Source organism: Pteropus alecto, unplaced genomic scaffold (assembly GCF_000325575.1).
Source record: "Pteropus alecto unplaced genomic scaffold, ASM32557v1 scaffold258, whole genome shotgun sequence".
NCBI classification, from domain to species: Eukaryota; Metazoa; Chordata; class Mammalia; order Chiroptera; family Pteropodidae; genus Pteropus; species Pteropus alecto.
The window spans coordinates 411,338-432,627 of NW_006441076.1; the positions used below are offsets into that span (position 1 = coordinate 411,338).

A 21,290-nucleotide genomic window follows, 5' to 3' on the forward strand; every position below is an offset into this window, starting at 1 on the left:
ACGGTGAGAAATGGTCAGATATAAGGTATCTTTTTGAGGGTAGTGTTAACAAAATTTACTGATGGATTGGATGTAGCATAGGAAATTGAACACATAATAAATGATGATGCTAAGGTTTTGGACCTGAGCAACTAAAGTGATGGAATTGCCACTTCTTGAGACAGAAAAGATTGCAGGAGGTATAGGTTATGGGGAAAGCAGGAGTTCTTTTTTGGATATGTTAAGTTTGAGGTGCCTAGTAAAACATCCAAGTGGAAATGTCTACTAGGTCACTTAAGATATTTTACAAATTTAAAGATGAAGGAGGAAGTATTGAAGGTTTGAGGTGAGAAGCAAAGTTGTGTGATATTAATCTCATATTGAATGAATGTAGGAATGCAACAGGAATGGCAAACATCTTAAAGGATCCACTTGGGGTTAGCAATTATAGATTAAAAAGTGAAACCTCACAGTATGGTTTTATGTTTTTCTCCATCACAATTAGCTTCCCAAGTGCAGACCCAGAATAGGCCCTGGAGTTTAATCAGATGAAAGGTTTTCCACTCAGTCACTATGGGAGATGGGCCAAGATAATGTAGGAAGGAGGCAAGAGAACTAAAGTGATAAATCAAGCTACATTCAGAGACTTCAATATGCTAATCAGCCCTGCAGCCAGGCTAAGAGAACACCTGCAGAACAAAGGAAGATTTCTGCTGGGATTGCTAACAACCCATTCCCCACACCCTGAAGGGGAAACAAGGAAAACAGAGTCTTTAAATGGCTGCCTTACGCAAAATAAAATCATTCATTCCCTATGGCTAGAGCCATAAGGAACCTATGGATTAAAGCCTGGGAACTGCCAGCAGGCCTTTCATGCTACATACTCTTATCCTTCCTCACTCTATATCAATATCCAAGGAAACAGATAAACAAAATCTTTAAACTGTAACTCACAAGAACTAAAGAATGATATATAAAGTGAATTCCCCGACAATGGAGGTCGGGGTAGTCCCTCTCACAGCCTTTACACCCACTGTCTTCTCTCAGTACTCTTGACTCCGTCTCTTTTTACTGTCTCTCTCACTGTCCTCGTCAGTCTTAGGCTCTCTCACTCTCTGCTTCTGAGAGGAGACCACACTGTCTGTAGAGTGTTGCCCCTTTTCTAATAAACTTTCCTTTTAACTCTAACTTTAGCTTGTGTTTGAATACCTTCTACACTCTCCACCAAAGAACCCTCTTCTTTTCTCAGTGCAGGGTTTGGTCTCTCCCCACTCAGGGAAATCTGTTCTGTCCTGCATTAAAGATATTTAAGTGTACATGGAAAAAGGTGATTAAAAGAATGAACAATGGAATAATATAAGCTGGGTAATAAGAGAAACATGAATTTTTGGAGATACTAGAAAGAAGGTAGGAACTATGAATTCTATGCTCTAATTGGGTGAAAGAATAGTTTTGCAGAGAGAGCAATGTAACTAGAATCCAAAAAAAAAGTTCATATTTCTTCACTGATGCTCTTACTAGCCACATTACCTAAGGCAAACCTAGCATCCTCATCTCTAGCCATTCAAAACTAGATGAACTTCAATCAGCAGACAGAGCTCAATATCACAAACCATGACATAAGTAGTAACGGAGCAATGAAGTCCTGTCCTAGGAATACAGTTTAACTCTGCTCAATGACATATATCACTGTATTGACTTGCAAATCTTTTAGACTCTTGATTTGCCATGGCTCATCTTTCTGGATTTGATCCCTCACTTGCCTATATCTTTATTTTTTCTCTGATTTGCCTTGCTAAGCTGAACTCCAATTCTCGTTCTATTTTTGCTCACTGCAGCCCGTCCAATATTACCTGAAAAGGTAAAAAGTGCAATGCATCTTGACACATGTCCTGCAAAGCATATGAACTTACCAATATCCTATGACAGGATATTTCACCCTATTTACCGAATCTCTATGTCTTGTTCTTTGACTGTTACTGTATTTAGATTCTGGGAGCAGAAGATCTGGTAGAGATGGAATGGGTCATTTGTTCCCAAATCAATCTCTAAAGGAAAATCTACATTTACATAGGAAAAGAAGCCAGAGTGGATTTTATTTTTTTTGTTTGTTTTTCACTCCTCAAACTGTATATCATTACGTTTTTCTAATGTCCTTTTAAAATGATAAAATCCTCTAAATTATAGTTGGAAGATTATTATGTAAATGATTTGGAGGTTGATATTTTCTTAACATGCAACAGAAGACATTTTAAGGTCTCTTGATTATGTTTGCATTTTCGTTCTTATTTCGTTCGATAATTATATATTTTTATTAAATTGCCTCTACAAATCTTGATGACCAAACTTTTAAACAACTTAAATTGCTATACATTTGTTGATTACATTCATTTCACACTTACTTGTGATGGTTTTACTGTTATCGTCTCTCAAAAATCCGTCTTTACTTCCTACAGAGTCAAATCTCAAAAAGAGAGCATAGTCCTGCCTGTGTAAGGGATCATTATCCTTTTTACTATCAGCAATTAGCCTGTAAAAAATTACAATCGGTTTAAAGCACAGATGATAGATACACTTTGTTACCGCTCAAAAGGGACTATCGCCCGAATCCTTAAATCTATGCAAACAAGTGAAAGTTCAGGAATAAAAATATGACTGTGATCCATTTTTCAATATTACTGAGCAGACATAGAGTTGCCAAAAAAAAAGGCCACGAAATGTAAATATCCAAAAAATAAAGAATTCATGACAACACTTGCAAGACAAGAATAATTTTAAAACACTAATTCATCAAGGTTTACCTCCAATACCACTTTCTCTATGTAAAGGCTTGGCGAGCTCATTGCTGGATAAGGACTCTGTTCAAGTCCCTAAAATAGTCTTTCTTACCCCTGTGTATAATTGTGAACCTCTGTTACATAACTGTTCCTCCCAAAGACTAAGCACAAATGGCTAGCCACATTCTTGTTAGAGAAGCACAGGTAATTTGGAGAATAGGAAGGAATGATGGGAAGAAGAGAAGTAGCACCAGAAAGATATGGGTTACATCACAGGCCTGCGCATTGGCAATCTTTACTTGCCTTAACTAGAGGTCAGCTTTTTTAGCAGTAGATACTCATATACATACACAAAGACTGATGTGAAATATTACATAAGAATGCAAATAGAACATTGAGAACACATTTAATTAAGACTTCAAATAATGCTCATATCTACGAGTTTATGCTAGACTCTCAACGTTAACATGCTGCCATGAAAAAGAATACGTACTTAAAATTTCAAAGATTGTGTGTTAAACAGAATCTTACAGATTCACCAAAGAAATTTCCTATGGGAAGGTATAATGAATAAGGCAAGTATAGATTGTACAAGAAGAACAATTACTTGATTTATTACTCTCCATAACACAACTCAGTTTTCAACACACAACTGGTATCATCAAGCGACCCTACTGCCACAGAGAGGACAGTAAACATTGCTCTCTCACAAACGAGGATAAACATACTTATTAGATGGGTTATTGCCACACACTGCAACCTCTCAAGTGTAGCTTAAATTGCTACAACATATTTAAAACAGCACTTCCAAATATATTTTCAAACTAAATAACCAAACCAGGTACTCAGAATTGTGTAAAATATCCATTGGCAGAAGTCCTCAAAGTCTGTATGAATTTCAGCAACCAAGTATGGTTGATTCCAGCAACTGCTATAGGCTTAATATTCATGATGCTCAGTCAGCAAGCATTTTGCCCTGGCAGGAGTACTGCATCCTCTCTTTGGAGGCACCTAGAACATACTGCATGCCATTGGTCATAACCTATTTCTGCAGGGACAACAAGGTATTGGTTACACCAAATGGTTTGGAGCCACAATCCAAAAGAACCCAAAACTTCCACTTCCACCATCACATTTTCACAAGGTCTGGAGAGATTTTTAATTTAACATGAAGTATTTAGAATCATATTTTTAAATATTGAAAATAATATTAAACATGTTAGAAATATTTAGAACCATCATAAGAAATATCTGATTTGTGCTTTCTGACATATTTTAATACTAAAATCAATCTGATGAATGTATGGCTAATATATTTTCCATTTAATCACAATGAAATTAACTTTTGCTTACTTTGGACTGAAACAAAATGTAATGGTAATCTTTTGATAAGGTAGTAACCTTCCTTCATTAGGAACACAGGAGATAAAATTGGTAATATCTATGTTCTTTATTTTTCTTAAGTAGGTGAGATTATTTACAGCAACATCTGTTCTTTGGTGAATATTTGTACCCTGTAATATAAAATCATAAATAAAAGAATATTAAGGCAAAACACAAATAAAATAAAATATTTTAAGAGGTCATAAAATAATTATTGAAATTCTAGCATCAATATGTGTGTTTTTAAATAACATAAATTTAATCAAGGTAAATTGTAAAATTTAAGTAACTTTTGAAAAACTGATGAGAACAGAAATCCCCCAGCCCCAGTTAGCCACTGACTTATAAGAAACACTTATCTGAATTACTTCAGATATATTACTATCAATGTTAGTTTAATATACTGAACTTTTTCAGGTTCCCCCTTGGAGACTCGTGGAATGAAATCTTATCTGCATGTTAAAACATATTTAGAGAATAAGTAAACAGCTTGTTGGTTATTAGTAAGTTCAAAACAATCTGTTTTAAAACATAATACCTGATTTTCTTCTGTTGCATTATTTACTTACCAATTCTTCTCCAACTGTATCATTTTGCATTATGGCCACCCAATTTATCGGTTCTGGGCTATTATTGTATAGAAGTGCATGTTCAATCTTTGATGTTCCAAAGAAAGCAAAACCAAAGTGTATGCATTCCAGCTTTTGATTATCGCTAATGTTTAACAATTCAATAATCTGCTCAACCACATGAACTTTGATATTCAAGAATATATCTGGATGACCTTGCAAACGTACTCTACAAGATAATAAAGTATACATATATATTTTAATTAGTATTCTATAAACTATTTTTCCCCTAATTATTTGTATAAATAGAACTTTAATAAAATCATATTATTAAAATTCAAAGGCCTAAGAGCAGTTCCTTTCACGTTCATGCCAGAGGCTGTCATGTCCTTCTGTCTGTCTGAACCTGCACAGTAAAATGGCATATGTGGAACCTAATTCATTGTCTCCAGGAGACAACAAAGTTGGGACAACTTATTGGTATGTCCATATCACCAATTATTTTTTAAATACTAGTGTTAGATGGGATGATTTATGTAGTCACCTCTAGTTCTAAAATTCTGAGATTCTTTTCTAACTCATCCTACTCCCCCAAGTTCGACAGCCAACCTCATCCCCATCCTAATAACTCAATTCCCTAAAAAAAGTAAAGTATCTCAGCAAAACCCCACTCTTTGCTGAAATGAATACCCCTGTATATAACTCCACTTCCCAGACTAATTTGAATTCCCTTTTGAAACTGGCCCCCACCAACATTTATTCCCTCTCTGGCCAATATACAATCCTTTTGGATCTCACCCCATCAGATATCACAAAAGACTGACCACTTCACAACCTAAGTCTTTATCTTACACTAGACCTCTTCATATTGGACATGGTTGATACCAATTCTTGGCACATCTTTCCTCCTTAGCTTTTTTGACACCATACTTTCCTGGTTTTCTCTAACTAATTCAAACTCTACCTTCTCATTCTTCTAAGACTTGGATATTTTGTAAACTCCATGACTAATAGTATTTCTCTCCTACTCTTTCATACTCTACCCTGCTCAAAGTTATTTTTAACATTTCATGCTTCATTGACAACTTATCCACTGACAACCCTCAAACCAATATACCTAGACTAAATTTTTTTTTTCTGGACTCAAGGTAAGTAAATCTAATAGGCTACACAGTATTCTGCAAAGCAAGTCAACTTTATCATTTTAAAACTGAGTTCAAGATCTTCTCCCACAGACCTGCCCTTCCTCTTACTTTCTCTTTGCATAACCAGTCACTAAATCTAGTCAAATCCACCTCCATAACATATTTCCAATCTACACAATTGTCTCCATACCCCCAATTTGTACCTTAGCTGATGCCTTTATCATTTCTCTTCTGCTTTATTATTATAGATTCTAGTCAGGTTACCCACTCCACATCTGTACTCCCTGATTTGTTTTGCACACTGCTATTAGCATTACCTTCCTAAAATGCAAACTAATTAAGACACTCCCATCTTAAAACCTTCCTGAGATTCCACAGCATTCACAATAAAACCGAAGATCCTATCAAGGCTCACAACTGTTTCTCAAACATTTTTAGGGCTGTGACCTTCAGTAAGAAATACATTTTACATTGCAATGTAGGAAACACACACGCTTTATGAAACAACACTTGCTCCTACTATGTGAGATGATTCTGACATTTTTCATTTTATTGTTTTAATACTGGTGGCAGCCCATTATAGTGATTGTACATCCCACTAATGAGCTGAAACATACAGCATTAAAAAATGCTGTCCCATGAGGTTCCTTATTAGACCTTGCACCATTCTAGTCTTCGGGTCTCATCTCTCATCACTCCTCACCTCTTTTTGTCTCCACATTCCTCAGCTCTCTCAATGTGTTACACTGTCTACACACCTCTAGAAATTCAAGTCTTCTACTTGCTTTGCCTGATTATCACTCCTCTAACCCATTCCTATCACCAACACCCACCTCCTCTACACACACATATACACGCATGCATACACACTCTCACTCAGCCCAAATCACACTGTGTCTGGTTAATTCTTACTCACCAGTAAGTGTTTGGTTCAACTATTACCTCCTTATTGGAATCCCAACTAATTGATTCACTCCCTCATCCCCACAAAATCCAAACTAGGAGCTCCTGTTATGTGTACCCATATGCTACTCTCTGGTTCTTTCCATTTTTGAGTTCCTAGTGCTTGCCAAATATTAGAGACTCAATGAATTAATGCTGACTTAAAAAAAAAAAAAACCGACAAGAAGCTAACCTACATTCAAAGACAATAGGCATATCCGAAGAGTAAAACAGAAAAGCAGAAAAGTATTAAGTACTACATTAGAATTAAGAACCATAGTATACACTTACTTTGCCACTTCATTTACAACTCTGGGCTGGTCTGCACAGAAATCCACTTTAATAATCACTGATGACTTGGGCTCCACAATACCATTAGTTGGAAAAATGACAATGGGTAATTGGCCCTGGTATTCTGTTGTAAACATACCTAAGGAGAACAAGAGCAGTAGTTTACATCTAGACCCTTACAGTATTACATTCACACTCTTAGTAGGGGTCGGGCACATATTACAGAGTATCCGGTCTATTGTGGACCAAGAATTACAACTTTGATTAGAAGTTCAGGCTCTAGGGTCACCCAAGATATGTGAGTCTAGAACTCAACACTCATCAAAAGCTAAAATATATTGACTATTTACCGTATTCAGATATTTATGCTACGAGCTCTGTGTATGGTATTCTATTTAATCCTCATAATGATTCTATGATATAGATTCAATCATTACCTCCATTTATGAATAAGGAAATAGAAGCTTAGAGAGGCTGAGTGACTTGTCTAAAGACACACAACTATTGTGGTAGATTAGATTGTTGACCCCAATTCTCCACTCTTCTTTGCATCCTTACCACTACCTCACCATGGGCAAAGTAGGTTTTCCTACCCCTTGACTTTGAGATTGATCATGTGATTTGCTTTGGTCAATAGCATGTGGGTAGAAGTGACAACATGCCAGATCTAACCCCATATGTTCTCTTGTACTTCTACCATGAAAAGTGTTTCTCTTGAATAATTGCTGTTCCTATGGCCTTTGCCCCAGAATGAGCAAATATAGAGCACAGATACCCAGCTGACTCACTGACTTGCAGCGAGTAACGGAACAGCCCCAGTTCCCTCAGACTGAAGCAGAGCCACCCACCTAAGCCCAGTGTAGATCAGTCAAGTTCTAGCCAATCTGCATACCAATGAAAAATTTAAAAATAATTACCTTTTTAAAATACAGAGTTCTGAGGTGGTTTGCTACATAGCAACAGTTGACTACTACAGCTAGTAAATAATTGATAGAGCTGGAACATTCCCCTGGATTTTTCTGACCATAGGACTCACACTTACAGCCAGTGCCACTCTCTATAGATGAATTAATGCAGTTCACACAGGGAAAGGGCAAAATAAATGGGTTTCTAGAATCAAATAGCATATGAAAAGGAGGCTACACAAATTTATTCTTCCAAAACTAGAAATGATTCATAATTTATGGTTATGTTTGGTACCTATATTAGAGCATGCAATCCTTGAGATCAGATACTATCTCCTTTTCATCTCTGTGGTCCTGGCATCCCACACAGTGCCTAGCACAAAATATGTCCAACATGTGGAAGCAGCCAGTCACAAGTTTCTTAAATATCATTTTACAATATTAAACAAATGAGCACAATGCCAACATAAAGTTTGCAAATTCCCAATAAACCAGATTTAAATCACATTTGATGACATTTCCCAAAATTATTCACTTAACTTAGGAGAATAAAATGTTAGTATACTAAAAGCACTGAAAATATAAAAAGACAATACAAATTTTTTTAAGTACAGAGATGAACTGATGGAAAAGGCAAATTCGCATTAATAAAATTTGTTAATCTAATCATTTTTAGAAAAGTGCTAATGACATAATATTTCAGGTTTACTTTTCTGTCATAAAATGCAATAGAAATCTGTAAAAATTATATGCATTTCAAATAAATATTATTGACTTAATTCTCCAGAAAAAGAAAACTATATGAGTTCAGTTAAGGCTGAGTTAGTTTCTATATTGTAACTGCTTTGACATAATTTGACAAAAGAGTTTAAGTAATGTTTCAAATGCTTATTCAGGAACATCCCCAAAACCAAAAGAACATGGTTCTGTCTTCTAAATATATTAAAACAGTGGCTACACAAACATTACCTTGTCTTATAACTTTAATACCATTAGTAATTATGAAATATTTTACTGTTGTATTTTTTAATTGCTAACAACAGGACCAAGAACATTATCCTAAGAGAAGGCTGTCATTGAAGGAAAGACATTACAGATGGAATTTTGTCATCAAATTTTCACTTCCTTTCAGATATGACACTGGCTAATGTGTAGAGAATGAACTAGAAAGAGATAAGAGGAGACTTCAGAGAAGTAAGTTAGGTTAGTGTAATTACTAGGCAAGAGATGATGATGGCCTGTTGCAGAGAAGCAGCAATGGGACAAAGAAAAGTAGAATTACTAACGTAATTAGGAAGTGAATAGACAGGATTTAATAATTGACTGAATGAGGGGGGTAGGAGGTGATAAAAAAGGAGGTGTCAAGGATTTCGCCAAGTTTCTGACTTGCCCAAATACATGGTGATAACATTTAATGGGGAAAAAAAAGAAGTTTTGGGGAGATGCTGGGGAGTTCAGTTTTAGACATGTTAAGTTTGAGAAACTTGAAAGAAATACAAGGTATTATACAGACTTCAGTGAAATAACGGGGATGAAAGTGATTGCCTACAGAAAGAGTGCTGACGGAGGAAACATGAGGTCCCATGGCAAATCCTAAAGAACATTCACATTTAATGTGTCATTAAAGGGACAGCACTCCACAAAAGAGAATTGAAGAGGAGGGAGGCAGTAGAAAAAAATAATGCTAACATCAATGTATAAGTAAGGCAATGGATGTTTGTGAAGTTTAAATTCTTTGCTTAGGGCTTCCCAGCCAGTAAATGTTGCAACCAAGATTTGGGCAGTGGGAAACCTCACTCCAGGACCTGAGCTATAATTAATCATTATGTTATATAAGAGAGTGAAGGGGTCATAGAAACCAAAGTTGATTTTTTTCAAGAAGGCGGCAATGGCCAACTGTATCATATGTTGCTAATAAGCCATGTAAAATAAACATCTGTACTTGTCCACTGCTGAGACTTAGGAGAGCACATGAGATGTGAGGATACCCTTAGCTGTGGCTGAGATGAAAGGTCTTTTGCACAAACTTGTATGTTTTTTGATTCTGAGTTGCTTTACCTTCTCTAGAAAAGCAGCTTAGGTACTGGATGGTGAAATATACATTGTTACCTTGCCTTTACTGCTCCAAATACAGGCAAACAGTCTGTAGTTTTATAGGATTCTACTGAAAATCAAGAGTCACATACCCAAGGCCATTGTTATTTCCTATGTACACTTTATTTTCTTAAGTTTCCTTAAGTCTAAGAATACCAAAGATGTACCAATCTCCACGAGTCTCCAAATGACTAAGTTTTAGAGACTCTTCAGAATGCTTATATATGATTAAATGGGTTACTTCTGAGTTCAATCACTTTTCATTGAAAACTTAATGGTTCTTTACTGAAACTCTTGAGAGATCACTGAACCAAATCAATTAAACGAAGGTTTATTGAATGTCTGCTATATATCCAGTATGGTAGAATGTATGAAAAGTATATTGAGATTCCATGGCATCAGTTTCAAAGAAAAGAAAAAAAAATACACATTGAGAATAAGTAACGGGTGCTTTTCTGGGTAATTAGGGAGGATCTCAAAGACCACACCTGTGTTGGGTCCAATTTAGCAAATTTCCTGGTTCACAGATGATGCCGGGCTTTTTAAGACAGTAGAGAGATGATGCCAATGATCTGGGAAAGGGGGAAGAGTGGGCATTAAGAGCAACAGAAAGGTTATATATTTTGGGCAAAATGACCCAAATAAAAGTAAAAAATGAGTTCTAACATAGCTGTTCAATCCCAGATCACACTAGCAACTTTAAAGACTGTTCTACATCATAACACTGTAGTAGAAAAAGTCTACTCAATATTCAAGGATACTGAAGTAAAGAGAGAAATGATTGCAATTCAAGGCATGTTAAAATAACAATAGTTTTTTAGTCTTCAAAGATAAAAACTGAGAAACAATAAAATTGTAAAAGAGAACATGGGGTTCACCAGCTCACAAAGCACTAATAGTAGAGACACCTTAAAGACCATGTCTCTTAAAAATGAAAAGATAAATACTACTTTGCACAGTCAGGAGTGAACTTAGGAAACATTCTTATAAAAGGCGAAAAAACAAAATGTATTCAAACAACATTTAGCTAAATCCATGGATGGTTACTCCATAATGAGCTATAAAAATAGAACATGATGAAGTTGTTACGCAGATAAACTTTGGGGTCTACAAAACCAAAGATAATAACCACAGTGACACTTATCAGAGAGAGAAAACAAAGCTGTACAATCATGCATCTGTCGAGTGCAGTTTTTTATGTCCTCTGAAGTATACATATAAATTTGTAAACATTTGGTCTTTGACTTTAAAACTATAAAATATTTGCCAAATAAAATCCTTCTTAAAATTTTTATTAAAATCATCTTTGGTTGCCGAATCTATTTTCTGCATAAGTGTTTTTCTTCATGAAAATCCATTGTTATTCTCATGAATATTTATATATTGTGCTTGTAGGTAATAAGGACTTTATGATACTTTACAGGCACTTGCTACTGTGAATATAAAACATACTACCAATTTTGGTAATGGTGAAAAAAAAATAAATATCATTCAATTACAAGAATGAGAGACAAAGTCTCTATCCTTAATATTAGAGTCAGACCACAATTAAGCCTAATATTCTACGATCCCACAAGTGCCAGAAATTCATTCACTTAAAAACCAAAGCATAAAAAACAAAATGAGCAGCATTCAGTGAGGAACAATTATCAGTTTTATTTGTTTATACCCTAGGAAGAAATCTGTGAAGTGACAGACTGCCTGTCTTAATAATTCCCACTGCTCAATCAAGCAGCTCCAGAGAACATCCTCACTTATGTAAGACAGGTTTGGATTCGATACCTTGTTTATGTATACAAAAAAAAAAAAAAAAAACAATCTTAGAGCAAAATGTCCTTCCTGTCTGTAACTACTCCTCATTTCACCTTGGTGGAAATGACTGTCTTGCCACCCCTGATGCTGACTTTCCTATCAGGAGGATGAGGGGATAAATGATTTTATCCCTACTGTATACTATCAATGAAGAGTATGCATGAACACATATACACACATGCCTTTATATAAACTCTTAGGTCACAGAAAGAATCTCTAGAAATAATCCATTCTGGAGAAGAGAGAAGCATTTATTCTTTCAACAAAAAGTTAGTAAGAGTCTTCCAGGGCCCACTGTGTGAATTCAAAGTTGAATATAATAGAGAAAAAAAACAAATATTTATTGAGTGCCTATGATAAATCAAGTACCATATCACAACCTTAAGTACATACATAATTAAGCACAGTACATTTTATTAGCCAGTTTATAAATGAAGAATCTCAAGGTCAACATCCTTAAAGATACGTGTCCTAGATCCCACAGCTAGTAAGGCACTATGCCTTGATTCTATCTCTTGATGGCTCTAAGGACTATGTCACTTCCATGACAAAATCCTGCCTTCTATCCTCAGGTTGATTACCAGTCATCTGAGGGTCAGCTTGTGTCAATCAGGATCATAAGGAGGTGGATTCGTCTTTCCTGAATTACTGCCTATCAGTCATTTATAGTTTTGGGCTTTCAAATGAGACATTTTGGGGGTGGGGAGTAGGGAGGGAATCAGAGAATCCATTAATTATACTATGTATACATTTCAAATAGTACCAATTTTATTCTAAAAGTGTAAGTTAATTTATATGACAGAAAGTATTTACCTGGAACCTTGCCACGGTTAATGATACGAATCTCTTTACAATATACTTTACTATTGGCAACCAAAATGCCAAAATTAACTTCTGGCTCAATCTCCAATTGACATGCTGGAATCAACCTAGGGGAGGAGAAGAGAGGACCACATCATGAATTTTAACAATTATAAGCTGTGGTTAAATCTAAAGGGGGGCATATAAAGACACTTTTCAGTTTCTTTACAGGTCTACTGGTGGCACATTTGTCAGTAAAAGGAATTGTGAAATAAAGACATGAAAACAAGATAACAAAGCAAACACACTTTTAACAAAGAAATAAGACTTTATGCATTTAAGTACATGGCATACCCTCCCAAGTACTCACATTGAGAGGCTACCCACATGTCTCAATATTTTTTGTAGTTTAAAACACATTTGGAACTCTATTTTGGAATTGCCACCTAAGATAACATAACACATTCTTTCAACCCTCCTCAAAAAGGGTGGAACTGATTTTAACAAAGCAAAGTAGTTTGGATGATGCCAAATGTGATGAAATAAAGGAAGGTGTGATGCTATAAAATATAATTTGAGGACTAAAAGAAGGTCTAAGTACAAAAAGATACAATTGATTTTTTATGTGTGTCTCTAATTTAAAGAGCTCACTGTAGCATATTTATAGTATATGTTTTCATACGTTTTAAAAATCCATTATAATCCTACATATATGTCTCATACATATAATTTATAGTTTATAAAAGCACCATTAAGTATATTATCTTGTTTGATACTAAAAAATTCCTGAAAGGTAGATAAGTATTATATGGCTCCTATGTTTCAGATGAAAAGCCAAAGACTTAAAAAATCTAAATAATTTATCTAAAGAATTACCTGAATATAATGTTGGTGAATTTAGCCTTGAATCCACATTATTAGACTTCAAGTACATTACCCTTACAAACTTAATAATGGTAACAGCACCAATAATAAATATAATAATAACTGATCTTTACTGGCTCCTTAGGTTATATACCAGCCACATGAATTAAGTAATATACTCCAAACAGAATACAAACTCCAAAATATACATACATACATACATACATACACACACAAAAAAATACATAAATAAGAATACCTGAACAAAATATTCACAAATACTGCCTTATGCACTGGTGATCTGGGCCTTCTTGATGGGGTGTGTGTTTACATGTGTTTGTGTATTATTGGACAGGTACAGACATTCCAGAGATCAGCTAGGACTGGCCTATATATGAGGCATCTTCTAAGGAATAACCATGTTCTTCTCATAAAGAGATTGTAATTTTGTACATAATTGTACATAATTGCAGTAAAGAGGTTACACAGTCTAAAAAAGGAACTTGTTACACCAACAATATAACATGTGAAGCCTGAAACATTTTTTCAAACTATTTCTCTAGCTGGATGGAGAAAAGTGTCTTAAGAATAATTTCTTAGGAATCTTCTCTCTCTCTCTCTCTCTCTCTCTCTCACACACACACACACACACACACACACACACACACACACACACACCCCTTCCTTCAGCCTTGTCTATCACACTTTAAGTTGGGCAGTGCTGGCATTATATTGAAACTGGTGAGTAGCTGGCCTCTGATGAGAGAGTGGATGTATGGGAGTAAGAGAAAAACCCTGTTTTGAAAGGCAAAAGCATCTTTAACACTGCTCTCCATTTATAGCAGTGCTAGCCATAGGTATATCAATGTGCAAAATGGACCCAAAATAACCCTACTTAAAATAAAATGTAAATTAAATATTTATAATAGGTTAATAGTTTGTTCCTTTCCTAACATGTGTCAATTGTTTGATTTCTATGCAGAATGGGATGGTGTGCAAAAACAGAACTTCGCAACAACATGAAGAACCAAAATAATTGCAGATCTAAATTTAGTGTATAAAAATGAAAAAAATAAGGGAAAAATAAAAAGGTAAATGTCTAATATCAATATCACATTAATACTGCAATATCAATTCTGCTTCTGGTAAACAAAAAGAGCTTTCTTTACTAAGTCTTTCTGCCAAAAGGTACAAAAAATATAGTAGAAATAAAATAGGATGTAAAGTTAAGGGAAAAAAAACACAGGCAATTTTTGAATGTTTTTATCTTAATAAAAAACACCAGCAAACAGTCTTCATTTGTTTTAAACACTACAATTTGCTAAAAGTTTGTCCTTTAAATTAAGTTGTAAGGAAACTATAAATGCAACAAACCCTATTAGTCAGAGAAAATACAGAATATTACTTTGACCCTAATTTTTATTTCAAGAGTGCTCAAAATGTCAGCATAAAATACGAAGAATACATACCCAATGAGAGGGATCTCTATTGCTTTATTTCCTATTAAAATAAATAGTTGGTCAGAAATGTCTTCATCTTTATCAGGATGATATTCCACCATAGCTGTCATCTGAAGTCCAGAAGCAAGTTCTTTATCCAGATTGTTCAAAATCAGTTTGAACTTCGATGGGAGAAAAAAGATCTAATTATACATCTTAACTTCTAATAAGAAAATAATGTGAGCAACTGTAGTTAGGAGTGTATATTATTTCAAGAGATATATCAAACCATAGACAATATTCCTGCCCTAAAGGCAAAGATTTAATGACTGTATTAATACTTATCCAATTCTAGATTCTTCAGATATACTTTCAACAAGACATGATTTGAAACTGACAATGCAGTCAGCTGAGAAATATGTAAATGATCATGGGCTCCTTTAGAAGTACGAGGTACTTAAATACAGAAAAAAAGGAAGAGCAATCTAATAAAAATGTTGCTGAATCATATAGACATACATAATACATACATGCATACATATACACAAACATACATACAGTATTTTATATACTTTCCACATGAGAACTCAGACTTTTTAACTTGGAGGAAATATAAAAAAGGAATAGACCAAAGAGAAAAAAAAAAAAAAAAAAACACTTTTGTTCTTTCAAAACATTTGCTAGATTCCAGGACAAAAATTAAGGGGGAAAGAGAATAACTGTTATCTGTTGAACACCTATGGTAGGTCAAGCATTCTACATCTATTATCTCAATGCACTTCTACAGTCCTGTAAGGCTGATATTAAGGCTTCCAAGCAGATAGATGAGGAAACTGGGACCTGTAGAATATAATTAATGACTAAGGTAACCCTGAGAGTGAGGATTCAAAACATGCAACCTATCTGACTCTAAAAACTTAAGCTCTTTCACCACAGTTAGAAAGAGTTCCTTTCCTGAATACATAATCTCTTTAACCCATTTCTCATTTAGGAAAAAAAAAAAACAAAAAACAAAAAAACTGCAGCTCGCTGCCAGCGTTAATTTAACATAAACACTCTCTTTGAGGCTGAAGCAAATCTGACTGGTTTTCAATGTGAAAATATAAAAATTTTTCTTAAGAGTTATTTCTAAAGAGAACTTGTCTCTAATTTTAATGTAACAGAAGTGTATACATAAATCGGATTCACCAAATGAATTTTTAGCTAACAACTGTTCGAGAATGATGTTAACATCATGTGTAGGAATGCTACGTTTTCTAGGATTTGACATTCTCAGTGATCGAGCATAACTATATTTTGTAAAAGGAAATACCACTACTAAAACAGAATGCTATAAAAAAAAAAAAAAGATGTCATTTGTTTCCAAAGACTATCAATATTGATGCAAAAATAATAATAAAATCGAGATATTTCGTGACAAACTTTGGGTGTTAGGACTTTAATCCACAAGTTATTTCAGGGTAAACATTGCAGCCGCAAATGCTACTGGCGAGTATTCTCGTGGCAAATGGCAAATGGGTTAAGAAAGCAGACTATACGCCCCTCGAAAGTTAAATAATGTAAGCCAAGGACTACTTAAGTTTCATATAAGTGATGCAGATATAAGTATCTTGAAAATCCACGAGAGAACATGATTACTATGTGCCAGGAAGAAGTGCTCTTGGCCTAAGCTTAGAGATGGATGTAGAAGGTGGAGAAGAAGCAAGAAAGGGGCAGAAATATGTCAGACACAAGGAGAGAAAAGAATAAGCAAAATAATCTTTCAGCAAGCAGCTAATAAGCTAGCCTTGCTGGGCAAAGTGCTTCAACCAGTAGCAATGGGGTCATGTTGAAATTAACTTTTCAGGGCTTTTAATGCCAGGCTGATTCTAAGCAGTGTTTTCCAGCCATGAAGAACACAGAGCACTGAAATGATTTGTTGATACCACTGGTCTGAAAGCATCATACTTCCAGCAAACAATGATTCTGATACCTCATAACCGCCACAGTCCAACTCTCAGCCACAGTCCAACTCTCAACCGTCTTTCAATTACAAAACAGTTAGAAAACAATAGATTATTCCCCCACATACGCCTTTAGGTGCTGGAAGTCCACATATCAGTTTTGACACCTTCCTTTAAAGGATCTTTATCTTCAAGAAGGGAAACCAGTGCTCCAGCAGCAAGTGCTTATGGTCAAACAGCAAGCTGCTCAGTCCTCTGAGTAATCTGCAAAGGTGTGTATGTCACCTTCCTGCTCTTAGGAGCTTCTGAACTGACCATTAATGTAAATTAAGATATACCAGGAGTTATGGAGATACCAGTCCAGACTACAATGAACGCACTTGGTAACCAGTAGGGAAGAAATAATTTGGAGATAATATGGTAAGAGTAGACTTGTTAGAGAAAATGAGAACTCACATTGACTCTCAAAGATGGGTAGAATTTGGAGAGAGTGATTCTTGCAGGTGGAGGAGTAAAAGCATGGATCAAAAGGAAAAAAAGTCCAAATCATGGGATTAAGGGGACAATTATGAGTGAGACTGGCCTGACTGAACCAGAGGCCACATGTTTGAGGACGATGTGGTCAAAAGTGTGTATTTTCTGCAAGTGACCCACAGTAGATGGTATATCAGCACTGCATATGGTACATGGTATGTAATTAATACATAGACAATGCACGATCTTTAGCCAATGTGGAAAACCAGTACTACGCCACGCGTTAGAATCATTTTCTAGCTAATTATAATAGTGATGATAACAATGCTCTTTACATAGCACCTTTTCCTTTTTCCTCCAAGATAGTTAATGCATTTTTTGCTAATCTATCGCTTCCCTATTGCCCTTTACGACTGTGAAGGATCAGGACTGCACATCATGATCTTGTAACAAAGAGAAATTAACGTTGAAAATAAGCTCATGTCCTTGGCCTCTTAACTAGTAAGCCTGTCTGGCCACTCTCTTATCAATGTAAAAACCTGTGGTCTAAATAATTTTCCTTTATATCTCTAGATACAAACCAAAATAAAACATTATATCATAGTTCTTCCGTCTGCATAAAACCCAGGAGACATAGTGTTTGCCCACACCTGGGATTACTGCCAGCTTGAGTTTTAAAAGAAAGTATTTTTAGATATACATTCAATTGTTCAATAAATACATATTAAGGTAGTGAAATAATAAACTTTTTCCCCAATAATATAGTATTTGGAGGAATCGGGTTTTTTTTTTTTTTTTTGGTGCTTTTTGATTTAGTGAGTAGTTAACAATCTCTTGTGATGAACAATTTTATTACAAATTACATTACTATTGTTAAATCATGCACGTTCAAAATTGAAGAACACATGATTCCGTTCATATGAAACCTAAAAACAGGCAAAATTTAATCTGTGGTGTTAGAAATCAGTATAGTGGTCATCTCTATGGGGTCATTGCTCCAGGTACTTTAAGAAGCCTTCTAGGGTGCTGGAAATACTCTATATTTGAACTAAGTGGTGGCCACATGAGTGTGCGTATATACATAGAAATTCATCAGGCTTTACTTTTGAGATTTGGGCACTTTAATGTAACAAAAATAAATAAATAGTACATCAATTTTTAAAAAATGCAAAAAGTAGAACATAAAAGTTTTTCTCACTGCCCTCCTAATCACCACTGAATATTTTCTATGTATATACAAATATGTGTAATTTTAACAAAAAATCATAGACACATTTCCATTTCCATACATATAACTTCAGTTACATTCAATGTTATTTTTCATTAGGAATAGCCCATAAGAAATCAGTTACATATCAAAATTTCTTAACACCTTTCCTATATAGAAAAACAGGTGATCACAGTAAACTAATAACCGTCCATTCACACCCATACTCTAAAATAACAGTGAGATAATGAAATTCTGTCAACTTTTAAATCAGAAGATGTGGCCAGCCTCTCACAACATTCATTTTGTTGATGATTAGACCTGAACTGACACCCCCATTAGTTTCTAAGTCCCATGAGTCCTTGCATTCCTCACATCTACTACCTATTATATAGTAAGTGCTCAACAAATATCAACAAATATTTGTTAAAATGTGAATAATAAAACTTTCCACAACCTTACAATCTCTGGAATAATCAGGAACTTTATGATTCAAAGGGCAGTAAATAGAGAATTTTATTGTCATCATTCCACAGTATCTTGAAGCATAGATTCTGGACTGTTAAGAGGAGACAGACATGGAACCACTTTCTCTTCTTTCCAAACCCAGAATGAAAAAACTGGAAAGTACTAGATCAAATTTCCTCACCCGGTGTACCGGGTGTACCAACCCCAAGCAAAAGGGCAAAATAAAAAATAAAACAAAAAGGCGAACACACGTATACACAGAGACACCTAAATCACCACTCCTCAGGAAACTCATTCCTACCCCCATAGGAACTGGGCACCTATTCTCCAAGACAAAGCAAGTTCCAGGTAGGGAGGCAGTTTCAGAGCCCCAGCCCTCCCTTGGTCCTGTTTCGAGCACCCCTGGGTTTGTTACCTGAGGCTTCCCTGGCTCCAGAAACCGGATCTTCTGGTTGGTACGGCCAAGATTGTGGATAGTAACTGGAAGGCGGTACACCTTCCCAGCCAGCGTGTCCTGAAACTTCATCTCCGACGGAGTCACCCGCAGCTGCATTTCCTTCGCACTCTCCACATCCCGGGGGACGAGGGAGCCCCTGGGAGTGTCCATAGTCGTCCTCTAGGTAGCGGACTAACCGTAGAGGACTAGACCGATTGTGTACTAGCTTGGACGCCGTCGCCAGGCAACCGTCTGACGCTGCACGCGCCTCTAGCTTGGCTAGCCTCAGCGCAGCCCAAGCTGCATGAGTTGGCGATCCGAATAGAGAATGCAGACCTCTAGCAAAAGAACCCCGAGATCACAGGTGTCACCAGAGTAGCTGGAAAACATGCTAATGAAGCCCAAATCCCAGAGGCATCTCATTTTGCTTTGGCCTTGCAGAATTTTAACATGGCATTGGCGGGGGCATTTTCCTGGACCTCTCTCAAGACTATGCCTAAAGAGCAGTGGAAGAAATGTGCCCACGGGGTCTATTAAAGCAGCAAGAAGTAACAGTAACGGGGGAATTCAATATGCAGTCAGGGCCCCCTAAGTGTCCTGCTCAGTTGCCTTTAGGCTGGTGCTTCTGAAAATGTAATAGCGATCTTCTGGGTCTTTTGTTAAAATGCAAATTATGTTTCAATAGCTCTGGGGCAGGGCCTAAGAATCTGTATTTGTAACAGGAACCACACATTGAGTATAGAGGCTTTAGAAACTGTTAACTACTCTTGTTTCTTCATTTGTGAAACCAAGGGGCTGTTCAGAAGATTGAAATAAAACATCTTCAAATCTCGATGAGCACCTTTCCAACAGGCCCAGATTCACACTGCCCAATCCCTACTCTCTCTTCATCCTCGTCGGTCATGGTCTTGGGGGTTTTGAAACATATTAGGTGAGTGGTATTTCCTTGACTTAAATCTGCCTCTTATCATAACTATATCATGCTTCTTCTATGGACTTTTATTAATTTGGCGCTAAGCACTGCAGAAATGGCTTTTATTTTTGTTTATTTTTAAAACTACATGGAATTTTCCCCACTCCGTGTGTGTGTGTGTGTGTGTGTGTGTGTGTGTGTGTGTGCGTGCACGCGCGCGCGCACGCGCGCCCGTGGTGCTTTCATTTCCTCCCTGCCAGTACACGTGATTTTCACTCTGAGGGGGCTGGTCTTTTCATCTGCCAGCCAAAGAGCTACTCATCCTTCCAACCCTAAATATCTTTGTAAAACCTTTCCCATAACTGCCTACAAGATTCCCACAGTACCAAGGTGATAAATAAGTTATTACTTCACTTCAAAGCTGCCCTAAATATAGACACATTTGAAAAGTTCTTGGAATTGTCCTCAATGGTTGAAAATAGTAGAAGTAGTGGTGTTGGTGATTATTACTTACAAATTCTTATGAATTGATAGATTAAAAGCATTGGCATCATTTTTCAAAATTCCATATATCTTGGCTTAACAAGTGGGAACCTAGCAGCTTGATTTTTATACTAATCACTACCATGACACAACAGTACAAACTCAGTTCATATCCTTGAGCCCCTATGAAGGACAATTTTACAGTACCGAAAGGACAACACTGGCCCAAGGAACTTGGCAGGACCACTGTCCATCAAAGCCCTCATACAAAAATTGGAAACTCCAAAGATGTCTCAAAATTGTCTGCTATCCACTCTCAAGAAGGCCCAAGTCTAGACTTCTAGACTCTAAAGATATAGAGGTAT

At 36.0% G+C, this 21,290-nt stretch overlaps 1 protein-coding gene across 1 annotated transcript in view; it reads right to left on the reverse strand.

Moving 5' to 3' along the window:
- Nucleotides 1–19,700, reverse strand: part of CFAP47 (cilia and flagella associated protein 47) — a 363,081-nt gene extending 343,381 nt beyond the window's left edge. The window contains 7 exon segments of the mRNA XM_015594565.2: nucleotides 2,382–2,509; nucleotides 4,110–4,270; nucleotides 4,709–4,937; nucleotides 7,087–7,225; nucleotides 12,711–12,826; nucleotides 15,032–15,183; nucleotides 19,509–19,700. Coding sequence (XP_015450051.1) covers nucleotides 2,382–2,509; nucleotides 4,110–4,270; nucleotides 4,709–4,937; nucleotides 7,087–7,225; nucleotides 12,711–12,826; nucleotides 15,032–15,183; nucleotides 19,509–19,700 — 1,117 coding nt within the window.
- Between the last annotated feature and the right edge of the window lie 1,590 nt (nucleotides 19,701–21,290).